Source organism: Hemitrygon akajei, chromosome 27 (assembly GCF_048418815.1).
Source record: "Hemitrygon akajei chromosome 27, sHemAka1.3, whole genome shotgun sequence".
In the NCBI taxonomy this organism is placed as follows: domain Eukaryota; kingdom Metazoa; phylum Chordata; class Chondrichthyes; order Myliobatiformes; family Dasyatidae; genus Hemitrygon; species Hemitrygon akajei.
In genome coordinates this window covers 26,571,219-26,592,849 of record NC_133150.1, presented here as the reverse complement: position 1 = coordinate 26,592,849, position 21,631 = coordinate 26,571,219, and the positions used below count along the sequence as shown (strand labels likewise).

The following is a 21,631-nucleotide window of genomic DNA, read 5'->3' as shown; positions in this document are numbered from 1 at the left end:
TGATTGCATCAGCGTTCGTCCCAGGAAAGATCCTTTGAGATGTTGACGCTTAGGAAGTGGAAACTTCTCAGCCTTTCCACCGTTGGCCCCTCAACGAGGACTCTGTGTTCTCCCAACTTCCCCTTCTTGAAGTCCACACTCCATTTTTTGTCTTGTTGAGTGCAAGTCTGAGTGGCAGACTGTAAAAACTAATGTTTTCCATCTGAGTCCAGTATTCCAGTCTCACCGCAACATGATTGACGTTGAAATGGCCAGGTTACCCATTCTGTTGGACAATAAATGAGTTTTGAGAAATGATGCACACTTGTCAAAGAATGAATAAATAGAAAAGCTTTGTCTCTTTCATATTAGTCCCTCTCCCCATCCATTCCAATGTATCTGCCATCTTTGTAAAGCTGCATTTCCTGGCTTTCCTTTTGTAAAGAGTGATATCTCAACATGACGGCTGTCCAACCTCCTCGTTCAATCTGCGGTCCGTGATTGACAGCGAGGTTGCACTGGGGAGTCAGGCGCCTGGTGGTGGCGCTGCGCCCGGCGGCCGGACCGCCTCGTCGCCCATCTTGGCTCCACAGCCGGCAAGTGCTCTGCGCATGCCCGGCATTGGCCGCAGTGGAAGGCGGCGGCGAGGGTGCGGGAGCGGTTTCGATCAAGTGGCAGTTCGGTCGTCGACATGGTGCTCGATCTCGACCTGTTCCGCAAGGACAAGGGGGGAGACCCCGACAAAATCCGGCAGAACCAAGTGAAGCGCTTCAAAGATGTGTCGCTGGTGGATAAGCTGGTGGAGGTGGACACGGAATGGAGGAAATGTGGGTGTGGAATCGGTGGTGGGTGAGGGTGTGCGATTGGGGAGCAGGGTGAGCTCGGTCACTGGGTGGGGGGCAAAGGTTCCTCCGGTCGCCTTTGAGAATGAAACTGCTGCGCATGCGTTCTACTCTTCCTGTCCCTGTCAGGTTTTAAATGCAAGAGGTGTGGATGGTCACTGTGATTCCTGTCATTTGTTTCATCTGTTTCATCAAAGGCGAAGTGCCGACAGCGTAACAAATTAATGACTACCTGGGTCGGGGAGGGGGGCGGCGGTTTGCTGTCTCATTCCTCAAGAACCAAATGCAAGTGGTTTTAGAAGTCAGAACCATTCTCAGCAGCAACACACACAACGCTGGAGGAATGCAGTGTCTGGACGGAAATGGACAGTCAACGTTTCAGGTCGAGACCCTTCATCAGGACTGGCAAAGAATCTTGATGTGAAACGTTGACGTGTCAATTTCCTTTCATAGATGCTGCCTGAGCTGCTGAGTTCCTCTAGTGTTTGCTTCAAATTCCAGCTTCTTTGTGCTCTTCTGTCTCCAAAATTCTCAGCAGGGTGGGCGGCTGTTGTGGAGAGAAAAACACTTAACGTTTCAGGTCATTGACTTTTCATCAGGGCATCAATTTAGAATGCTAACTTTGTTTCTCTTTCTACAGATGTTTTCTGCTCTTTGTAATTCAGGCTGGAGATGCAAGATGTTGGAATGTAGAGCAAAAACTCTTAAGTGCTGAACAAACTCAGTGGATTGAGTTCCATCTGCAGGGGGTGGGAGTGGGAGAAGGGTTTTGACCTGAAATGTCGACTATACCTTTCCCCTTACAGATGCTGATCGACTTGCTGAGTTCCTCCAGAAATTTTGTTCTTTTTTTTGGTTTTGCTTTTCAGTGTTCCTGTCCTTATGAAACGTCTATGATCTGAAATGTTAAATAAAAATAGAAAATGCAGGAACTGCTCGAAGTTCAGGCAATATCTATGGAGAGATAAAAACAGTGCAAATATTTCATATTCATTGTATGACCCATTGACATGCTAACTCAGATTCTCTCTGCAGTCTTTGGTATGGTCTGAATGTTGCTGAAGACAGTATATGGAGATTATCTTTTTTAAAAAGACTTGCTGTGCCATCACATTCAATTGGCAAGGATTCCTTCTGATGGAATCCTAAACAATGTACTTGATTGAAAACTCCCATGTTAATTTTCTGAGGTTGCAATACTTGGGCTGGTCTTAAGGGCAGGGATGAAAATGAAAGCATAGAAAATGCTTTTGCAGTCTTTGAATTACTGAGCCTTATCCAAGCTTTACACTTGATTGTAATTCCAAATTTAATGGATAGCGTTAAGCAAGAACTCAGGAAAACCTGAATTATCTGCATTGCAATCAATCTCTAGTCATGGTTACGGTTTAGTGTTTGGTACTGACATCATAGTTCCTTTTTCCCCCTTGTGTTGCTGGTTAATACCTTGTAACACTTCAAAGTTCGTGTTGTCCGTATGAAGTAATAAATGAAGAAAAAGCTCAATTATTCTCCATAATATAGGGATTGGATTTATTTTGTGAATTTGCCCTGTTATTGCAAATGCATTCTGTGGCTGGATAACCTTCATGCAGTAACCACGTAGTTCCACAGGGTGTCTGCGGTTGACTTGCAGAATCTGATGCAATCCCGTGCAAGCCAATGTTTTAGTTTTGTTTATGGGCTGACTTTTTGTATCTTTTAAAGTGATTTATAAGTTGCAGTGGTCCTTTTCTAAGGAGCAATTCATGTACCTCAGTTACTACATGATTTCCTGTGGCTGAATGTGGGAAAAATTAGGATTCATTGCTTGTACAAATTGGATGGTATAGTGAGTAAGCAAGACCTTGGCCTTTCATATTGAATATCTGGGTTTGACTGTAGTTCCAACTTTATTTATTTATTGAGAAACAGCATGGAAAAGGCTCCTGGAGACACAACACCAACCAACCCGCCGATTTAGTCCTCGCCTAATCACAGCACAATTTGCAATGACTAATTCGCCTACTGACCTGTGTGTCTTTGGACTGTGGGAGGAAACCGGAGCACCTGAAGGAAACCGAACCAGTCACAGGGAGAATGTATACACTCCTTACAGTGGCTGGAAATGAACCTGTGTTTCTGGTACTGTAAAGTGATGTGCTAACCAACTACGTTACCATGCCACCCAAACTGAAGAGCTGAAAGTTTCAACTTATTTATATGAAGCTCCTTCTTAAGATTCGCTTTTTCCCCTCTCGCCTGAAACTTGAGCTCTCTGGCTTTTGACTGAGGAACCGAGTGCAACCATCCACCAAATCTATGCCTCTCATAATTTTATAAACCTCAGTAGGAGTATCACCCTTTCGTATTCCAAAAGGGTGGTGAAAGTAAATCCAACAATAACTTCCAGAAGGAATTGAATGTATAATGAATTCCGGTTAATTGGGCCATCGGTTAATCAGGGCAGCCACTTATTTAGGACCATTCTTAAAGAACAAAACAAATTAAGAAAACAACCTGGATTCCCTTCATTTATTTGGGACACTGTGCTGCTTAATTGGAACAGGAGGTGGTCAGTCACGTGCCGAAATTTACAAGTGCATACTTGATCCTTCAGCGAAATAAACTGCAAGAAGAAAGGGCATTACATGAGGGACAGCTGAGAACATCCTAAAAACAAAAACATGAAGGTAAGGATCCAGATGTTGAAGAGGCCCTCAGTCAAAGGCTTTCCATTGTAACTGGATAAGGTGTCTGTGTGTGTTGTCCAGTATTTTAAAAAAACAAGTCAGAGAAGCTATCAAAGATTCTGGGCCATGAAGATTTTAAAGCAACAGATGGTTGGTTTTCTCAATGGAAATGTAGGCACCACATTAAATTCAAGAAAGCACACAGTAGGAAAGGTAGTGCTGATGCTGTAAATGCAGAAACATGGAAATCTGCAAAACTCTCTGACTTGCTTCAAAATTTCTGTGAAGGTGATACCTGCAGTGCCAATGAAATGGGCCTTTTTTGTTTGCCAAGCAGGATGGTTCCCTTTGCTACAAACACGCAACATTACCTGGTATAAAGAAAGCAATGGATTGCATAACTGTGTTCTGTTGCTCACGTATGTCAGAAATTGATAACAAGAAATTGTTGGTTATTGGAGTAAGCGTTAAACCTCAATGCTTTAAGGGGCTAAGAATGGATAGTTTACCAATCAAGTACTTTGCCAATAAGAATGCATGGATAACTTAAAAAGTTTTAAAGAAATGGCTAATGAGTTAGGATATTGAGCTAATTCCTCTCCTTGTTGTCTATTGTGCATCGCACCCTAATTAGAATATTTGAGAAACATGGAGCTGGAATTTCTGCCTGCTAGTACAACATTCTCTGTGCAACCAGTGAATATGGAAATCATGAAATATTTAACGGTGTTAAATCACAAAGTTGGTGAACCACATTCTCAAAGCAATTGAAGAAAATCTACTGACATCAAAGAAGTGATTGCAAGAGTTAACCTTATGCAGGCGGTACAGCATATCAGTGATAGTTAGCAAGAAGTAAGTAGGAAAACAATTCAGAAACGTTTTGTTCTCTACAGTTTCAAGTATTCAGGTTCGGAGATGTCAGAAAGTGCCAGGAGTGATAATGAGGTGATTTCATGTACTTCAAGTTACAAAAGGTACTGACAATCACCTTGAATGTTACAATGAAAATGAAGATTTGGGGTTGAAATCATTTAAAGCATTGTATCAAAACACCAAGGTGAGGAAAGTGATGAGGATGACTCAACTGAACCTGAGCTGTGACAATACAAGATGCCAGGAGATTTATTGTATTTCATGCAGAAGGACAATGAAGCCAGTGCATTGTCTGCACTGATTTTATTCATTTACATTCAGTCAAAAGTACATGCCTGCACACACTCATTGAATTCCTTTGTTAATAACCATTCTGAACTAATACAGTTTTATAGTACTTTAGCCATATGGGTAATCTTCTAGTTTATTCTGTATTTCATTTAAATATATAATTTGTTACTTGATTAAACGGTAGTCTTTCTTTTTTATAATGTCTTTTTAATTATTTTCGTCAAACTTCAGACAATTGGACAGGTACAAACAAGCTGGAGGAACTCAGCAGGTTGGGCAGCATCCGTTGACTGCTTGTTTCAATGGATGCTGCCTGACCTGCTCAGTTCCTCCAGCTTGTTTGTACGTGTTGATTTGACCACAGCATCTGCAGTGTACTTTGTGTTCAGACAATCGGGGCAGCCACTTCATTGGGCCAAAACGTACTGGTTCTGATGTCTCCCAGTTAACCAGAATTCACTGTGTATTTGAAATTTTTTCAAGGCAACAGCAGTAGATCAAGAGAGTGGTTTCACTTGTGCAGAACAGGTTCCATTGTGATGGACCAATTTGCTCTTTATTTGGTGGCAAGTTTGTCTTGTTTTGATCCTTTGGTAGATTTATCCCTCATGTAGTATGGTTCTTGTGTAGATATAACATCATATCTTTGTTTAGTGGTGTTCAGTTAATTTATAAATATGTTTTCAAATAGCTTTGGATAAGGTCCATGTGGTTGAATTTGGTAGGGATTTTCCGTGTGGTTGCATTTGATAGGGAATTTTCGTGTGGTTGCATTTGGTAGGGAATTTCCATGTGGTTACATCTGGTAGGGAATCTTACAGTTTTTCTTTGTAAAGATAATGGAATACCCTTAATTTTAAATTGGAACTGGCTCTCTGATTGTTTAATTTCAAACTGGTAAACCAATTATTTATAACATGGAAAAGTTACAAATTTATTATACTTTCAAAAGAATAAAGGAATTTTATTTTCCGAATGGAAGTTTGAAATGTGACTTGACATGGACCAAAAAAAATTAAAACCCATATTATTAACAGACTGATTTGTTAATTGAAGACATATACTTCATTTTAGACTACTGCTTTTTGCTCTGCAAAACTCATTCTTAATGCCTTTCAGATAAAATGTGCAACTGTCATATTTTATGCTTCCACTTTTTATTTTAACCAGGTCGGTTCCAAGCAGACAACTTAAACAAATTGAAAAACCTTTGCAGCAAAACAATCGGTGAAAAAATGAAGGTAAGTTCAACCTGTTGATGAAATTATCAGAAATGGTTGCTCTTGTAATTTTACTGTATAAATGTCTTACTCAATTGATGAAATGGTGCAAATGGGGAAGTTCTTTTGTTTGTTCATTATGGCTAAAGTAGTTAAGAATGACAACCAGATTGTATAGAACAAATTCCCACAAACAGCAATGATTTTAGCTATATTGGCTGAGGAATAGATAATAGCAGGGACTGAAGATTTGTTTTATTCTCACCCTGAAAGACAAGGCAGACCTCAGTTTAATTTCTTAGTATTTGCACTGATGTGACGCTCCCTTTGTACTGCGTTGAACTGTCAGCCTAGATTGTGTGCTTAAATCTCTAGACTTGAGCTTCAACCCACGACCTTCTGACTCCGAGGCAAGAGTGCTACCACAGAGCCAGGGCCGATACTCATCAAATAATTAATTTGACTTCACAGATATCGTGGATCTTGATTTCCTAAAAAAGCCTTTGGTAAATTATCGCATAAATGTCTATAAGATTCTGTCCTGTGGAATTAGCTATCAAATTTGAAGGTAGATTCCAAATTGGCTGCATTAATAGAGGCAACGTGTGGTTATTAATGGTAGCAGTTTTGTGTGGGGTCCAGTCACTAGTGGTGTCATTTGTTTTGATATTTGTAGCTTTGCATGCTTTTGCATTCAATGAATGTAGGTTGCAGAAATCGTGTATTGGCAAGTAAAACATTGGCTGATTTTGTGAATTATACTGTAATTTGAATAATTGAAGTAAAACATGCTTGCACCTACCCAGCAGACAATTGATTTTTAAAAAATTCAAAAATCAAGTGTTAAGCAGATTTGTGGTAAATTATTTAAATATGAATTGAAATTAGTGTTTATAGATCTGATTTTCCACAGAAAAAGGAGCCTATTGGTGAAAGTGATGCCCTTCCACAAAATACACAGAATTTGGATGAATTGAATGCTGAAACTTTAAGTGTAAGTCATACTGATTCAGTGATTGTGTTTTCTTTATGCCATCTATTATATTCAGTACACTTGTTTCATAGGAACGTTTTTAATAGTCCACTATTCAATATACCTTGCATAATATCCTATAGGGGATTTCATCATTCATGTAATTACAACACACACATGATTCAATCAAGTGCTTGTGATTCGAGTTTGCTTCCTTTAATGGCTAAGTTTTCCCCTTTGGGGTCTTGCCATTGATTTTTTTTTTAATTGCTGGTTTGCATTTTTTTCATGTATTTTTTTTATTTGTGAGGTCACTATTTATTGCCAATTCCTAATTATCCATGTGAAAGTGGTGGCCTTGAATCGCTGTAGTACTTATGGTGAAAGTATTGTTGGGCCCTTGAAGAATGAATTGGGTGAAATTGTTATGGGAAACAGAGAAATGGCAGAAGAATTTAATGAGTACTTTAGATCTGTTTTCACTAAGGAAGACACAAGCAATCTCCCAGATGTATGGATGGGCCAAGGACATAGGGTAACAGAGGAAATGAAACAGATTGACATTCGGAAGGAAACGGTGATGAGAAGACTGATGGGACTGAAGGCTGACAAATCCCCAGATCCAGATGGTCTGCACCCTAGGGTACTAAAGGAGGTGGCCCTGGAAATTGCGGATGCATTGGTAATCATTTTCCAATGTTCCTTAGATTCAGGATCAGTTCCTGAGGATTGGAGAATGGCTAATGTTATCCCACTTTTTAAGAAAGGAGGGAGGGAGAAAACAGAGAACTATCGACCTGTCAGCCTGACATCGGTGGTGGGAAAGATGCTAGAGTCCATTATTAAGGATGAAATAGTGGCATATCTAGATAGCAGTGATAGGATTGGGCCGAGCCAGCATGGATTTACCAAGGGTAAATCATGCTTGACTAATCTGTTGGAGTTTTTCGAGGATGTAACCAGGAAGTTAGACGGGGGAGATCCAGTGGATGTAGTGTACCTCGATTTTCAGAAGGCATTTGATAAGGTCCCACATAGAAGATTGGTGGGTAAAATCAAAGCTCAGGGCATCGGGGGGAAGGTATTGACATGGATAGAAAACTGGTTGGCAGATAGAAAGCAAAGGGTAGCAGTGAATGGGTGTTTCTTGGAATGGCAGGTGGTGACTAGTGGGGTGCCGCAGGGCTCGGTATTGGGACCACAGCTGTTTACCATTTACGTTAACGATTTGGATGAAGGCATAGAAAATAACTTCAGCAAATTTGCTGATGATACTAAGCTGGGTGGCAGTGTGACATGTGATGAGGATGTTAGGAGAATTCAGGGTGACTTGGATAGGCTGGGTGAGTGGGCAGATACTTGGCAGATGGCGCTTAATGTGAATAAGTGTGAGGTTATCCACTTTGGGAGTAAGAACAGGAAGGCAGATTATTATCTGACAGGCGTAGAGTTCGGTAAGGGAGAAATACAAAGAGATCTCGGAGTCCTTGTTCATCAGTCACTGAAGGTGAATGAGCAAGTGCAGCAGGCAGTGAGGAAGGCTAATGGAATGTTGGCCTTTATTACAAAGGGAATTGAGTACAAGAGCAAGGAAATCCTCTTGCATTTGTACAGAGCCCTGGTGAGACCACACCTGGAGTATTGTGTACAGTTTTGGTCTCCAGGATTAAGGAAGGACATCCTGGCTGTAGAGGAAGTGCAGCGTAGATTCACGAGGTTAATTCCTGGGATGTCTGGACTGTCTTACGCAGAGAGGTAAGAGAGACTGGGCTTGTACACGCTGGAATTAAGGAGATTGAGAAGGGATCTGATTGAAACATATAAGATTATTAAGGGATTGGACAAGATAGAGGCAGGAAATATGTTCCAGATGCTGGGAGAGTCCAGTACCAGAGGGCATGGTTTGAGAATAAGGGGTAGGTCATTTAGGACAGAGTTAAGGAAAAACTTCTTCTCCCAGAGAGTTGTGGGGGTCTGGAATGCACTGCCTCGGAAGGTAGTGGAGGCCAATTCTCTGGATGCTTTCAAGAAGGAGCTAGATAGGTATCTTATGGATAGGGGAATCAAGGGATATGGGGACAAGGCAGGAACCGGGTATTGATAGTAATTGATCAGCCATGATCTCAAAATGGCGGTGCAGGCTCGAAGGGCTGAATGGTCTACTTCTGCACCTATTGTCTATTGTCTATAATGGTAATGGGTCAGGAGTCCCAGGATTTAGACCTGGTCATGATGTGTAACTTGTACGGGGACTTGCAGTTGGCAGTTTATCTGTATGCCTCATGCCCTCAACCTTGGTGTTAGAGATCACAGTTTTAGAAGAGGCTTTTGGAACAATCCAGGTAAGCAACTGCAGTCATTTTTGTAGTTGGCACATATTGCAGCCATTGTGCTGCTGGTGAGGAGAATTAATATTTAGGGCAGTAAATAGGGTTCCCAGGCAAATAATCTGCTCTTTCCTGGGTGCAGTGTTTTTGGAGCTGCATTAATACGCAGCAGCCTCTCTGGACTCTGGATTTGGGGATTGCCAAACGTTATATGGATTTTCTGGTGTAGTCTGTTTTGTCGTGTGCTTTTGTGATATCATTCTGGAGGAATGTTGTTTCATTTTTTAACTGCATTGCAGTTGTGGTTTCTAAATGACAGTAAACCAAAATTCAATGCAATTCAATTTATCTTGATGGATGGAGAATATCCTATCATGCTGTACTTGAGACACATTCCTTAAAACTGGTGGAAGGACATAATGGATGTCAAGACACGAGTCATTGATCATAGCATACCCAGTTTTTTTTTTCCCTGCTTTCTTTCCCACAGTATTGACATGGTTGGTCTGATTGAGTCTCTAATCAAAGGCAACGCTTAGGATGTTGATGTGGGGAAACTCAATGATTGTTATCCCATTGTATGTCAAGATTAGGTTATTACCAGGCTATTACCAACTTTAATGATAATCAATGACTAAAGACAAATCGATTAACAGTCAGGTTGGGAACAGTATGGAGAAGATTCAGACTTGTCTTTCTCTGCTGTGTCATTACATTTTAATTGTCTTGTACTTAGTTACCTTACTGCCTTCTACAGTTTTCTTTGTGAACATGAATGGGGAAAATAGAGGAAATCTAGGGGGTGGTGGGGAACAATCATACTGCTGTTGTATGCCTTGTAACTGATAGAAGGACTTTATGGTAATACGAAGCCAGTTTGTTGAAATATTAAAGGTAATTTGTAATTGGGAAAACATTTTAGAAAGTTAAATACTGATATCTGCTCCAGATTAGAAAAAATTAAAAAGGGAAGTTGTATGCAGGAAAAAAGGAGAGGAAATTGCACGCTGGAAAAAAGAAGAGGAAGTTGCACAAAATTGGCAAGGTCTGAAATTGTTGTATTCAATGTAGGGTCTGTGTTCTTATCTTATAGACAATAGGTGCAGGAGTAGGCCATTCAGCCCTTCCAGCCAGCATCGCCATTCACTGTGATCATGGCTGATCATCCACATTCAGTACCCCGTTCCTGCCTTCTCCCCATATCCCTTGACTCCGCTATCTTTAAGAGCTCTGTCTAACTCTTTCTTGAAAGCATCCAGAGAAATGGCCTCCACTGCCTTCTGAGGCAGAGCATCCCACAGATCCACATCTCTCTGGGTGAAAAAGTTTTTCCTCAACTCCATTCTAATTGGCCTACTCCTTATTCTTAAACTGTGTCCTCTGGTTCTGGACTCCCCAACATCGGGAACATGTTTCCTGCCTCTAGTGTGTCCAATCCCATAATAATCTTAGATGTTTCAATCAGATCCCCTCGCATCCTTCTAAATTCCAGTGTATACAAGCCCAGTTGCTCCAAGCTTTCAACATATGACAGTCCCGCCATCCTGAGAATTAACCTCGTGAACCTACGCTGCACTCCCTCAGTAGCAAGAATGTCCTTCCTCAAATTTGGAGACCAAAACTGCACACAATACTCCGGGTGTGGTCTCACCAGGGCCCTGTACAACTGCAGAAGGACCTCTTTGCACTTATACTCAACTCCCCTTGTTATGAAGGCCAACATGCCATTAGCTTTCTTCACTGCCTGCTGTAGCTGCATGCTTACTTTCAGTGACTGATGAACAAGGACACCTAGATCTCGTTGTACTTCCCCTTTTCCTAACTTGACACCATTCAGATAGTAAAATTTTATATTTTTAATGACACCAGAAACTTGGTTCATCAGGCCGATGTCAGGTCCTTGGAGAGCAATCCAGTTGATTCATTCCTTATTTCCTGGTGCTCCTGCACCCCTGCATCTTGTTTTCTCTCCCATTTTTACGTAGATTCTTTTTGCCAATAACTTACACTGAAGAGTAATTTTACAATAGGCAGGCCTTTGGGATATTGGAGGAAACCAGAGCACTTGGTGAAGCAGGGAATATACCGACTTCGGAGTCGGAATTGAACATGGGTGTCTGAAGCTATGAAGTAGCAGTACTAACTAGCACCCAACATAATTGCAGCTAAAATTACAGTGGACTTTGCTACAGTGATGCAAGAGGCTAAAAGGAAGTAGATTTAGAGAGAAATTGTGGGATGATGAGCAAAGGGATGTCAAGATCACACTTGTGTGTTGAACAGTGTATTTGTTTATCCCCATTTAAACCAGGTTGTTAGGCGAACCATGGAAACAGTGCGTAAGAAGAGGGAAGGTAACTATAGACCGCTATCCCAAATGGGAAGTGTATGGGAAAATGCCAGATGAAGTTTAGGTTCAGGAAATATGATAAAGTTTATTCATTTATTATCAGCCTTATATTATTTTTTTTAAATGACATGCTGTTGTTAGAGCAACCATGGTGTTTTGAGTCCCAACAATTATATAGAATCTCCTAAGCCAAACATATTAATTTTGGCACATGTGGGAAAAACACAATAGACTCGATGTACATAAGCAATTTTACTCCATCAGTGGAAAATAATTAACTACTCTTCAGTTAAAGGTTGATAGAAAATTATTGAATACGTCTGTGAGGTTAACATTAGTTATCTGAAAAGCCAAAAAATAAGAAAGTATTTTTTAAAAAAACTTTAATTTTGAAGGGTCTTTGACTTCACATATTGGTGCTGTTTCTCATCCTACAGATGCAGCCTGGCCTGTTGAGTATTTCCTGCATTTTCCATGTCTGTCTGAAATGTCAATTGCCTTTCAGAACCTTCCTTTTCCTGTGTAACACAAGTGAGGCTATTTCATTTTAGTGTAATTAATTCTGGTTTTTTAATAAATATATGTTGCAGAATATAATCTTATGTCATAATCAGAATATGAAATATTATATCTGTAGTATTCAAAAGAAATAACCAAACTCCATCATTGGATTTGTATTTTTCTTGCAGTCATGTTATTTTGGTGAGATGAGAAATGATAACTCGATTAACAAAATGAATCTGGAGAGGTTTTTATTAAATTGTAAATAATTTTGCCATTTTTCCCAACTCTTGAATTTAGGCATTTATAGTCTGATGGAAAGCATTTTTGTAGCTACTAGACCCATCCCATCCTATTGTCCAAAAATGGCTCACTTGTCAGAACATTCCTTTCTCCCATTTTCTGTAGAACAGATAAAGTACAGTACGTGAATTATTGTGTTAGTTTATTTGATCTTTTACTAATCCAGTTTGCTTGCATAGCCACTTGGCTGAACATTTTTAAACAGGAGTTATGCATATTTGGAAGTGAATTAGTAATAGTATTGAAACTAATGTAACAATAACCTGCATCTTCTTTTGGAATGGTATGAAGTAAAATATTGTATCTTACAATAGGATAATCTTAATTTTCAGGGTTTAACTGTAACTCAGATCAAGAAAATACGGGTCCTTATCGACGATGCCATAGGAAAATGTGACACCGAACGTCTGAAACTAGAAGTACAAAGATTAGACAGCCTGAGAGAAATTGGTAATATCTTGCATCCCTCTGTACCCATCAGCAATGATGAGGTAAGGACATAGATTACGTTGCTAAATTATTTGATTTGTATGTATTTTATAGTTAACACTGAGCATACTGAAATTCAGTATCAAATATGAAAGATCTTCTATGAGTTAATGGAAGAAATTGGACTGTTTTCTGTATTGCAAGATAACATTGGCCATTGTGGATATTATTTCAATATTGATTTGGCTAAAAATGTGAGAGAATGGAAATTGGCTGAAAGTCACTGGTTAGACCCAGCTTCTCTTTATATGAATGTGAATAAGCTACTGATGTTTGGAGCACAGAGAACGACAAGTCTTTCAAAAGATCTCTGATCCAAGTTGTTCTTAAAGTGGTTTGTTGGGTTGTTTGAGTGCTTACTTTAGATATCATAAGAGTATAGAAAAGCAATTGGAAACAATCCAAAGCAATTTAGTTCTTCTTGAAAGGGATATGTTGGTTAGTCTGTGACATTTGAAGAAATTGTAGAATTTTATACAGCTCGGAGAAATGCTACTCAAAGAGCTGTTAATGTAAATAAGGCTTTTGATTGCATTGTGGACCAGAAGCTATGAAATTACGGAGCCAAATGTTTTCTTTCAACTTGGCTTGGCTAGATGTAAATTAACACTGAACTACTTTGTGGTGAAAGATTGCTGTCTCTCTCTCTCTCTTCCATATGTTTTCATCATTGTTAAGGTTCCAAGTAAGAGATAGCAGAATCTTATGTTCTAAGTATTTCTAGAAAATTTGCAACACTTTGAAATTATCATAATACTCAGAGTTAAATGCAGATCTACTTGTCAAATGGAACAATGTGCGTTCGGAACAGTTTGATGTGATAATTGAAACCACCAAGGTCAGTTGTTTAGCTTATGTAAAATATAACCAGGTATCCAAACATTGTTCATCAGCGTTACTCTTGAAAAAATTTTTGGAAAGACCTGTGAATAGAATCCACCCAGACACTGGTCTCTAGAACTGAGGCAGTGAAAAAGGCATGCTTATTTCTCTTGCTTTGGACAAGTGAAATTAGGTAAAAAAGACATTTTCTTTCCTGTTTGCTTATATAATTAAAAATTGAGGGCATGAAACAGAATGGTTTCCTCAAGCTTATATTCAAGATGAGGAGCCAGCTATAGTAGAAAGAAAAACTATGTCATAAACATTGTTCTTTTAAGTGACTAGTCCCAGTGCTGAACTGAGTCTCATAGGCATTAAGAACTCCAAGATGAAATGTTTCTCTAATTGAGTTACAAACCAAGTACATTTGTTCCTATAGATGAAGCCCCAAAATGCTCCAGGACACTTAGTAATGAACCATATCTGAAATAGATACAGTGGGGGCTGTTGGCTAGCTTCAGGGTGCAGGGAGACAGTGTTGTCAGTGCAATTTATGCATAGTGGATGAATGTATATAAGTTGGTACACTTGATAGTGACAGCAAATAGCATACAGGGCTCATTTAACATGATTGCACAAAGTTTGTTTTGCAACGTGAAGATTAAGACCTTCAGACACAGGAACAGAATCAGGCCATTGTTAGTTAAAGGGCACAACCCTGTCTTTACCACCAGAGAAGTGAGGGCACGTATTTCCCTACGGTTGGGTGATTTCTTTGACTTTTAATTGTTATTGATTTTCTTCCACCTGTTCCATTTCCCCCTGCTCCTGCCCCACCCTACAATACCTGCCTGCCATGGTCCAACTTCCACCCAATGCTCAATGATTTCTCCTGCAACCCTGCCCCTCCCTACCCACCCCCCAAACCACATACATCTTCCCAGTATGATAAAGTCCCATCCTCTATGACCTCTGCAGTAATTGAAGATTACAAAGACTGTGGTCTGTTCTGCTCTGCCTTGGGTCTTCAACATGGGAGAATAGTGGACGCTTTTGGGCTGGCCAATCGTAGGAGATGTCATGTGAACCAAATGTTGGTTTTCCTGAAGTAACACACAAAACGCTGGAGGAACTCAGCAGGTCAAGCAGCATCTATGGAGGGAAATGGGCTAGGAGCATGAGCTGTAAGGTGATGGGTGCATCCAGATGAGAGGGGTAAGATGGATAGGTGAGGCAGGAGGTGGGGATGATTTGAGAAGCTGCTAAGTGAAAGTTGGAAAAGGCAAAGGGCTGAAGAATAGGGAATCTGATAGGAGAGGATAGTGGAAGATGGAATAAAGGGAAGGAGGTGGGGAACCAGAGGAGGAAGGAATGGGTGATGGGCAGGTTGTGAGGGCAGGGGAGCAGAAAGAGAAGGGGTAACACAGCCAGGGGATAAGGCAAACAAAGGGGGCAGAGGAACAAACAAAGGGAGGTCCATGAGTTAGGTCATGTTCTGATGATGGATTGTGGGACAAAATGTTGAGTATTTGTAGTAATACGGATTGTTCCCCACAACATTCAGTACAGTCATCCTTGTCCCAATATGTGTTCTGGCTACAGCCAAGAAAACAGGGTAAATTTTCATTCTTAGCCAAGGTAAGTATTATTGTCAATAGATTGTATGTAATTTATTGGGCTACACAAAAAGAATACTTTGCTCTGAAGAACTTCGTATTTTTTTTGTTGAAAACTTACAAATATACTTACGGGTTACTATGCATGTAAGATAAACAGCTGACTTCATTGTGGCTAGGTATATTATGTGTGGATTTTGTCCCTCAGAAAAAATTTTGTAATATTGATGTTTTTACAACTTTGTTTTGTATCTCCCAGCTCTCAGAAATACTTAAACTTGTTTAAAATTTTGTTCCTTTTGCAGTTTGATTATATCAAATCAAAACATTACAGAACAGTAGTTGGAATATATGGAGTAGGAAATTAGTCCTCTCACTGGTGTTAAAGGCACATACACTCAGTGGTCACTTTATTAGATACATCCTGTACCTAATAAATTGTCTGCTGAATTGACGTTCATGGTCTTCTATTGCTATAGCCCATCCACTTCAAGGTTCGGTGTGTTGTGCTTTCAGAGATGTTCTTCTGCGCACCAATTTTGTAACCTGTATTTATTTGAGTTACCTTCCTGGCAGCTTGACCCAGACGGCAGTTCATCACTGACCTCTCAAGAATTTTATGCCCACCAAACTTTTTTTTCATTTTTGCACCATTCTCTGTAAACTTGCAGACTGCATGTATGAAAATCCCAGGAGATCAGCAGTTTTTAAGATACTCAAACTACCTCACCTGCACCAACAATCATTCCATGATCAACGTGGAATGTACAGGTATCAAGTGGCCACAGAGAGTATGTAGTGGTGGCTGCATTTATATGCTTTTCTGAATTCTGGTTACATATTTTATGGAACAATTTTAAAAGGGCTATACAAACTGCAGCCATTTTTATTAGAACATACAGCTGCTTTTAACCAAAGTTGATTTATTGCCCCAAAAATTTGAATGATTTCTGTAAGAAACTGGTTATCTGAGGTATCATTATAACGGTGGGTGTTTTTTTTCTATTTTGGTGTTTACTTGTATCTCATTCTAATAAAATAGTTTTCTTTTGGATAGAGAGGAAATGCCACAAATCACCTTGTTTCGCAACTTTTGTCTAGCTTTATTTATAACGTGCTGATAGATTGCATCTGATTTCAGAATATTATAGCAATTGAAAAGCTCTCTTTTTCTCCTTTACAGGATGCCGACAATAAAGTGGAACGAACATGGGGAGATTGTACTTCTGCAAAGAAGTATTCCCACGTCGACTTAGTAGTAATGGTTGATGGTTTTGAAGCAGAGAAAGCCTCTGTAGTAGCAGGCAGCCGAGGGTATTTCTTGAAGGTGAGATTATAGTATATTAAATTACCTATATCTTGGTAATATTTAACCAGCAACATTTGATTTCAGTTTTGTATAAATAACTAAGGCCTGCCAATCACTTCTTGCTAATTTTCGTCATGTTTGCCTTTCCCTGGGGAACTTATCTCTAAGATCCCTGTGAAGATTCACTTCTGAGTAAAGACTGTGTAAAGAGTAAAGACTTACACAGTGATTACTATTTAATCATATCAGGCACAACTGGCAATGCTTTATATGTCATTTTCTGGTGGTGGGTGAAGTAGTTTGAGTATTTTGTTAGCTCAGTTTTTCAGGTCATTGGTAACCTTGTGATATGTTTGCCATGTCCTGACTATGGGAATGGAGTCCCATTTCAAGAGGTGGAATAGACAAGTACTGTCCAATTTCTCCAAAGTCAGAGCGATTGAACTGCCATATTTTGTTGACAGTCAAGAAGTAATGACATGTCTGCAAGATTGGATATTACTCATTTCTAGCAGAATACCAATACATCATATTGTTATTTTGGGAGGTGCTGATACAGAAACCAGCTGAGTTGTTGTAAGGAATCGTATCTAAGACATGATCTGCAGTGGTGGTATGCTCATAAAGAAGTGAATGCCTAAGCTTATGGGCAGGATGTAATCGTAAGACTTGTACCTGTTGCCCTTGCCATGTAGTATATTACTTGACTATCTTTGCAAAAGGGAAACCCTTTGTAGTCTTTTACTTACACAGCTGGAACATCAGGAGGAAAAATGAGTTCTGATATGTAGTGCAGTTTTGAGTGTATAGTTAAGTATGTAATTGCAAGGTTTATAATAATAATTGAAAGACCTAGAGAAAGTCAAAGAATGTGTTCATTATGTTTTGCAGGGTCCTTTGGTATTTCTTGAACAAGCTCTGATCCAGCATGCTCTGCGGGGTCTAAGCAGCCAAGGCTATACTCCACTTTATACACCATTCTTTATGAGAAAAGAAGTAATGCAAGAAGTAGCACAGCTGAGTCAATTTGATGAAGAACTGTACAAGGTACTGAACACAATGCTTTTTGCACTGACGAAGCAGAAAGGGAGTAATTCCCACTAATGTGATACTAGAAATTTAAGTTGTCCCTTCTGAGTGAATCGTATTGAACATTTATCATCACTTATGAAACCATAAACATTATTGTATCGCGTCAAATACAGTCACGTTTAATTTTTCATGAAACCACAGGGACTCGCATTCCTTTTGAAATTTAATTTTGGGCTTCTTTAAATAGCATGGATAATACATATTATCTAATGTTGTTGTTAGATTAAAAAAAAAGGTCACAGTTTTGCTCCCTGGTATGAGTTGCGTTGACCTCTACTGAAACATCACTGCTTGCACTACAGCTTGGATAAGATCATTTGTTTTCCCAATTCTCAGTATCAGTTGCATCTTGATGAAGAATGCATTTAGATGTGATGAATACATTGTGTTTTAACTATTAAAAGTGTACAAATTCTTTATTTTGACACATGAAAAACATCCATTTCCACAGATTGAGGTGTGAGTCTGCAGCCTTGTATTTGACGATATAACCTAGAGGATAGAGTACTATCCTCTATCCTGCAGAATGAATGAAGACTTGGGTTCTAACGATTGTTACTTGATAGCATTCAAGGTTAATAACCCTGCTTGTCCTTTTTCCAATGTAGCACCACTGAACCTAATGTTGCTTTCACTGAAATAAGTGCAGATAGTTTACTGAATCTGAACACCCCTTGGGTGCTACAAGTTCAGTTAGTCAAAACGGAAGGATTAGGAAAACCTCAATTTTGCTTCCCTAAAATTGCCTCAATTTTACTTCCCTCATCTTTGTACCGTCCTAAAAGTAATAACAACCTCATTATTGACTTAATGATGTCAACTGGACAAAGCATTAGAAATCAGTGTGGCAAGTAGCAAAAACAACAATAACAGTTAATTTTTTAAATTTTTACCTTTACTATCTATTGATTATATTTAGTATCTTGTCTTTATCAGCACTTAATGCTAGTTTAAAACTAAACATAAAATCATGAATATAAAAGGGTGAATGGTCAGTTTTTCCCTGGAAGGGAAAGATTTAAAAGGAAGAATGGTTTGTGTAGGGAATGAACTGCCAGGTGAAGTGATAGATGTGGGAACAATTTTAATATTGAAAAGATATTTGGACAGATACATGAACGGGAACAGTTTAGATCAGGGGTTCCCAACCTTTTTTTAATGCCAAAGACCCCTACCGTTAACTGAAGGCTCGGTGGAACATGGGTTTGAAACCCCTGGTTTAGAGGGATAGGGGTCAAATGTGGGCAGATGGGACTAGCTTACATTGACAGCTTGGTCGGCATAGTCGAATTAGGCTGAAGGCTCTATTTCCTTGCCATATAGCTCTATAACTTGCAATGTTTTCTTTAGGTAATTGGAAAAGGCAGTGAAAAATCAGATGACAGTTCCATTGATGAGAAATACTTGATTGCTACTTCTGAGCAACCAATTGCAGCTTTTCACAGAGATGAATGGATAAAGCCTGAGGATCTTCCCATTAAGTATGCTGGATTTTCTACATGCTTCCGTCAGGAGGTCGGTTCACATGGCCGTGACACCAGGGGCATCTTCCGCGTTCACCAGTTCGAGAAGGTAATTCAGAATGCTGGGAAATGCAATTCTAATTCATAAAACAGCTCAATTATTTACACAAGAGATTCTGCAGTTGCTGGAAATCCAGAGTAGCGCACACACACACGAGATGCTGGAAGAACTCAGCGGGTTAAATAGCATCTATGGAAAGGAATAAAGAGCTTGTGTTTCAGGCCAACACCCTTCGTGAGGACTGGTAAGGAAGAGAGAAGAAACTAAAATAGGGTGGGGGAGGGGAAGGAGTACAAGTTAGAAGGGTGAAGCCAGCTGGGTGGATGGCGGAGGGAGGGTGAAATAAGGAGCTGGGAGGTGATATGTGGAAAAGGTTAACAGCTGAAGAAGGAAAGAGTGGAGCATGGGTGAATGGGAGGAAGGGGGTGATAGGCAGATGAAGAGAAGAGGAGTAGGAGGGAAGCCAGAATGGGGAATGGAAAAAGGGAAGGTTAAATTACATGGTGCAACACTACCTTGTGTATCCATGGATAACCCAAGTTTTTATCACCCATTCCAGCATTGTGGCATTCTTCATTCACGTTCTACTTCTGGTTGGAGGGTGGGGGTGGAAATCCCATCGATGGTATCTTCTCCATTAAATTCTGTTCATAGTACATTAATCACGTAGGTGACCTGTAAAAAGAAGGATTGCTACTGGTGATGGCCCTCAGTAAATTACATTTTCATGCCAGCCGTTGCATCCACTGCAATCCATTTGATCAATGTGCAGCACTTCAAAGAATTAATAGTTTCCCCAATAGGTTATACCTCAGTAAGGCCCACTGCCTCAGGAAAGAATTGATTAAAGGAGCAAAGTAATATTTGGATGACTGCAAACAATATCCATTGCGTGAAAAAAATGTAAACGATACCAAAGCACCCGACACCCATTGCTGTATTCACAGAAGTAATAAGTGTAATGTACACTATCATCTGATAGTGATAATTTTATTTCAGAACATTAATTCAATATATTGTTGATAATTTAAGACTCTTTTACATTATATTTTGTCTTTATAGGTTGAACAATTCGTTTTTGCTTCCCCTCATGATAATAAGTCATGGGATATGTTTGACGAAATGATTAAAACTGCTGAAGAGTTCTACCAATCTCTCGGAATTCCATACCGCATTGTAAATATTGTATCAGGTACTTGATAAATCATATAGCTTCTTTAGATGCTGCTAAATGATTGTACATTTAAAAATGCTGTTTGTTTAAAATCTTATGAGATTTTAAAAACTAAAATGTATTTCCAGTTTGATTATACTCAGTGGTAAATTCAGAACAGCCATAAGACATGTGTTTAAAAATTATATTTCAATGAGCCTAATTTATTTCTGTGAGGAACTTGTTTTAGATTTTAGAAGCCAATGCTCACCAGATAGGTGTTTGGAGCATTTGGAAGGTTGTGGAAAAACAACATGTCTTACTGTGTACAGGTTTAGTTATCAGCCTTAAGTCACAAGATACTATTTGTGTTCTGTCAAGCATTGTATGTCCAAGAATAAAGGAACATAGCATGCTTTTGTTTTGATTGCATTGCCTTTTACCTGATTAAAATGGTAAAATTTAGTGGAGATAAGGAAACTCTATAAAACTACTTTATCATAAGAGCAGAATTAGGCTATTCAGCTCATTGAGACTGCTGTGCTATTCAGTCATGGCTAATTTATTATCCCTCTCAATCCCCTTCTTCTGTCTTTTCCCTGTTAATGTTTGACGCCCTGACTAATAATGAACCTATCACCCTTCATTTTAAATATGCCCGATGATCAACCTCCACAGATGTCTGTGGCAACAAATTCCACAGATTCACTACCCTCTGGCTAAAGAAATTCCTCCTCATCTGTTCTAAATGGACATCCCTCTCTTCTGAGGCTGTGCCCTCTGGTCCTAGACGCCCTACTATAGGAAACATCCTCTCCCTCTATATAGGCCTTTCAATATTCAATAAGATTTCAGTGAGATTCCCCCCTCTCACTCTTCTAATCTCCAGCAAGTAATGGCCTGGAGCCATAAAACACTCCTCATGCATTAACTCTTTCTTTCCCAGAATCATTCTTGTGAAGTTCCTCTGGACCCTCTCCTATGCCAGCACATCTTTCATAAGGCACCCAAAGGCGGCCCATGTACTAACACAACTCTCAATTTCTCACACTCCATACTCTTACCATATAAGTGCTGGAAAGATCCAGGGGCATTAGGTGAGTCACTCATCAGAGATGCCTCTGAATTGTTTGTCTTTTGTGTGGAGCTTCTGGCATGTGGTGACACCAGGACATTTTAGCTGAACATTTGAGAGGGATGGATAAATGCAGATTGCAAAGTGGCTGTATACCTGCTGGTCTCATAGATTTCCTGTTTTCAGGTTGAAGTCATTCTCTTTTAATTGACAAATT

The 21,631-nt window shown here is 39.6% G+C and overlaps 1 protein-coding gene and 1 long non-coding RNA gene across 2 annotated transcripts in view; one reads left to right on the top strand and one right to left on the bottom strand.

Annotated features, from left to right (window-relative positions):
- Window positions 1–571: 571 nt before the first annotated feature.
- The window catches only part of sars1 (seryl-tRNA synthetase 1), a 26,597-nt gene continuing 5,537 nt past the window's right edge, over window positions 572–21,631 (top strand). The window contains exons 1-8 of the mRNA XM_073030496.1: window positions 572–806; window positions 5,831–5,901; window positions 6,794–6,874; window positions 12,667–12,825; window positions 16,445–16,588; window positions 17,462–17,617; window positions 19,013–19,234; window positions 20,249–20,378. Of these exons, the coding sequence (XP_072886597.1) occupies window positions 671–806; window positions 5,831–5,901; window positions 6,794–6,874; window positions 12,667–12,825; window positions 16,445–16,588; window positions 17,462–17,617; window positions 19,013–19,234; window positions 20,249–20,378 (1,099 nt within the window). The 5' untranslated portion in view covers window positions 572–670. The remainder of the gene's footprint in view (window positions 807–5,830; window positions 5,902–6,793; window positions 6,875–12,666; window positions 12,826–16,444; window positions 16,589–17,461; window positions 17,618–19,012; window positions 19,235–20,248; window positions 20,379–21,631) is intronic.
- LOC140717194 (uncharacterized) overlaps window positions 18,730–21,631 on the bottom strand; it is a 22,205-nt gene continuing 19,303 nt past the window's right edge. The window contains exon 5 of the long non-coding RNA XR_012096489.1: window positions 18,730–19,861. This is a non-coding gene — a long non-coding RNA (uncharacterized lncRNA). The remainder of the gene's footprint in view (window positions 19,862–21,631) is intronic.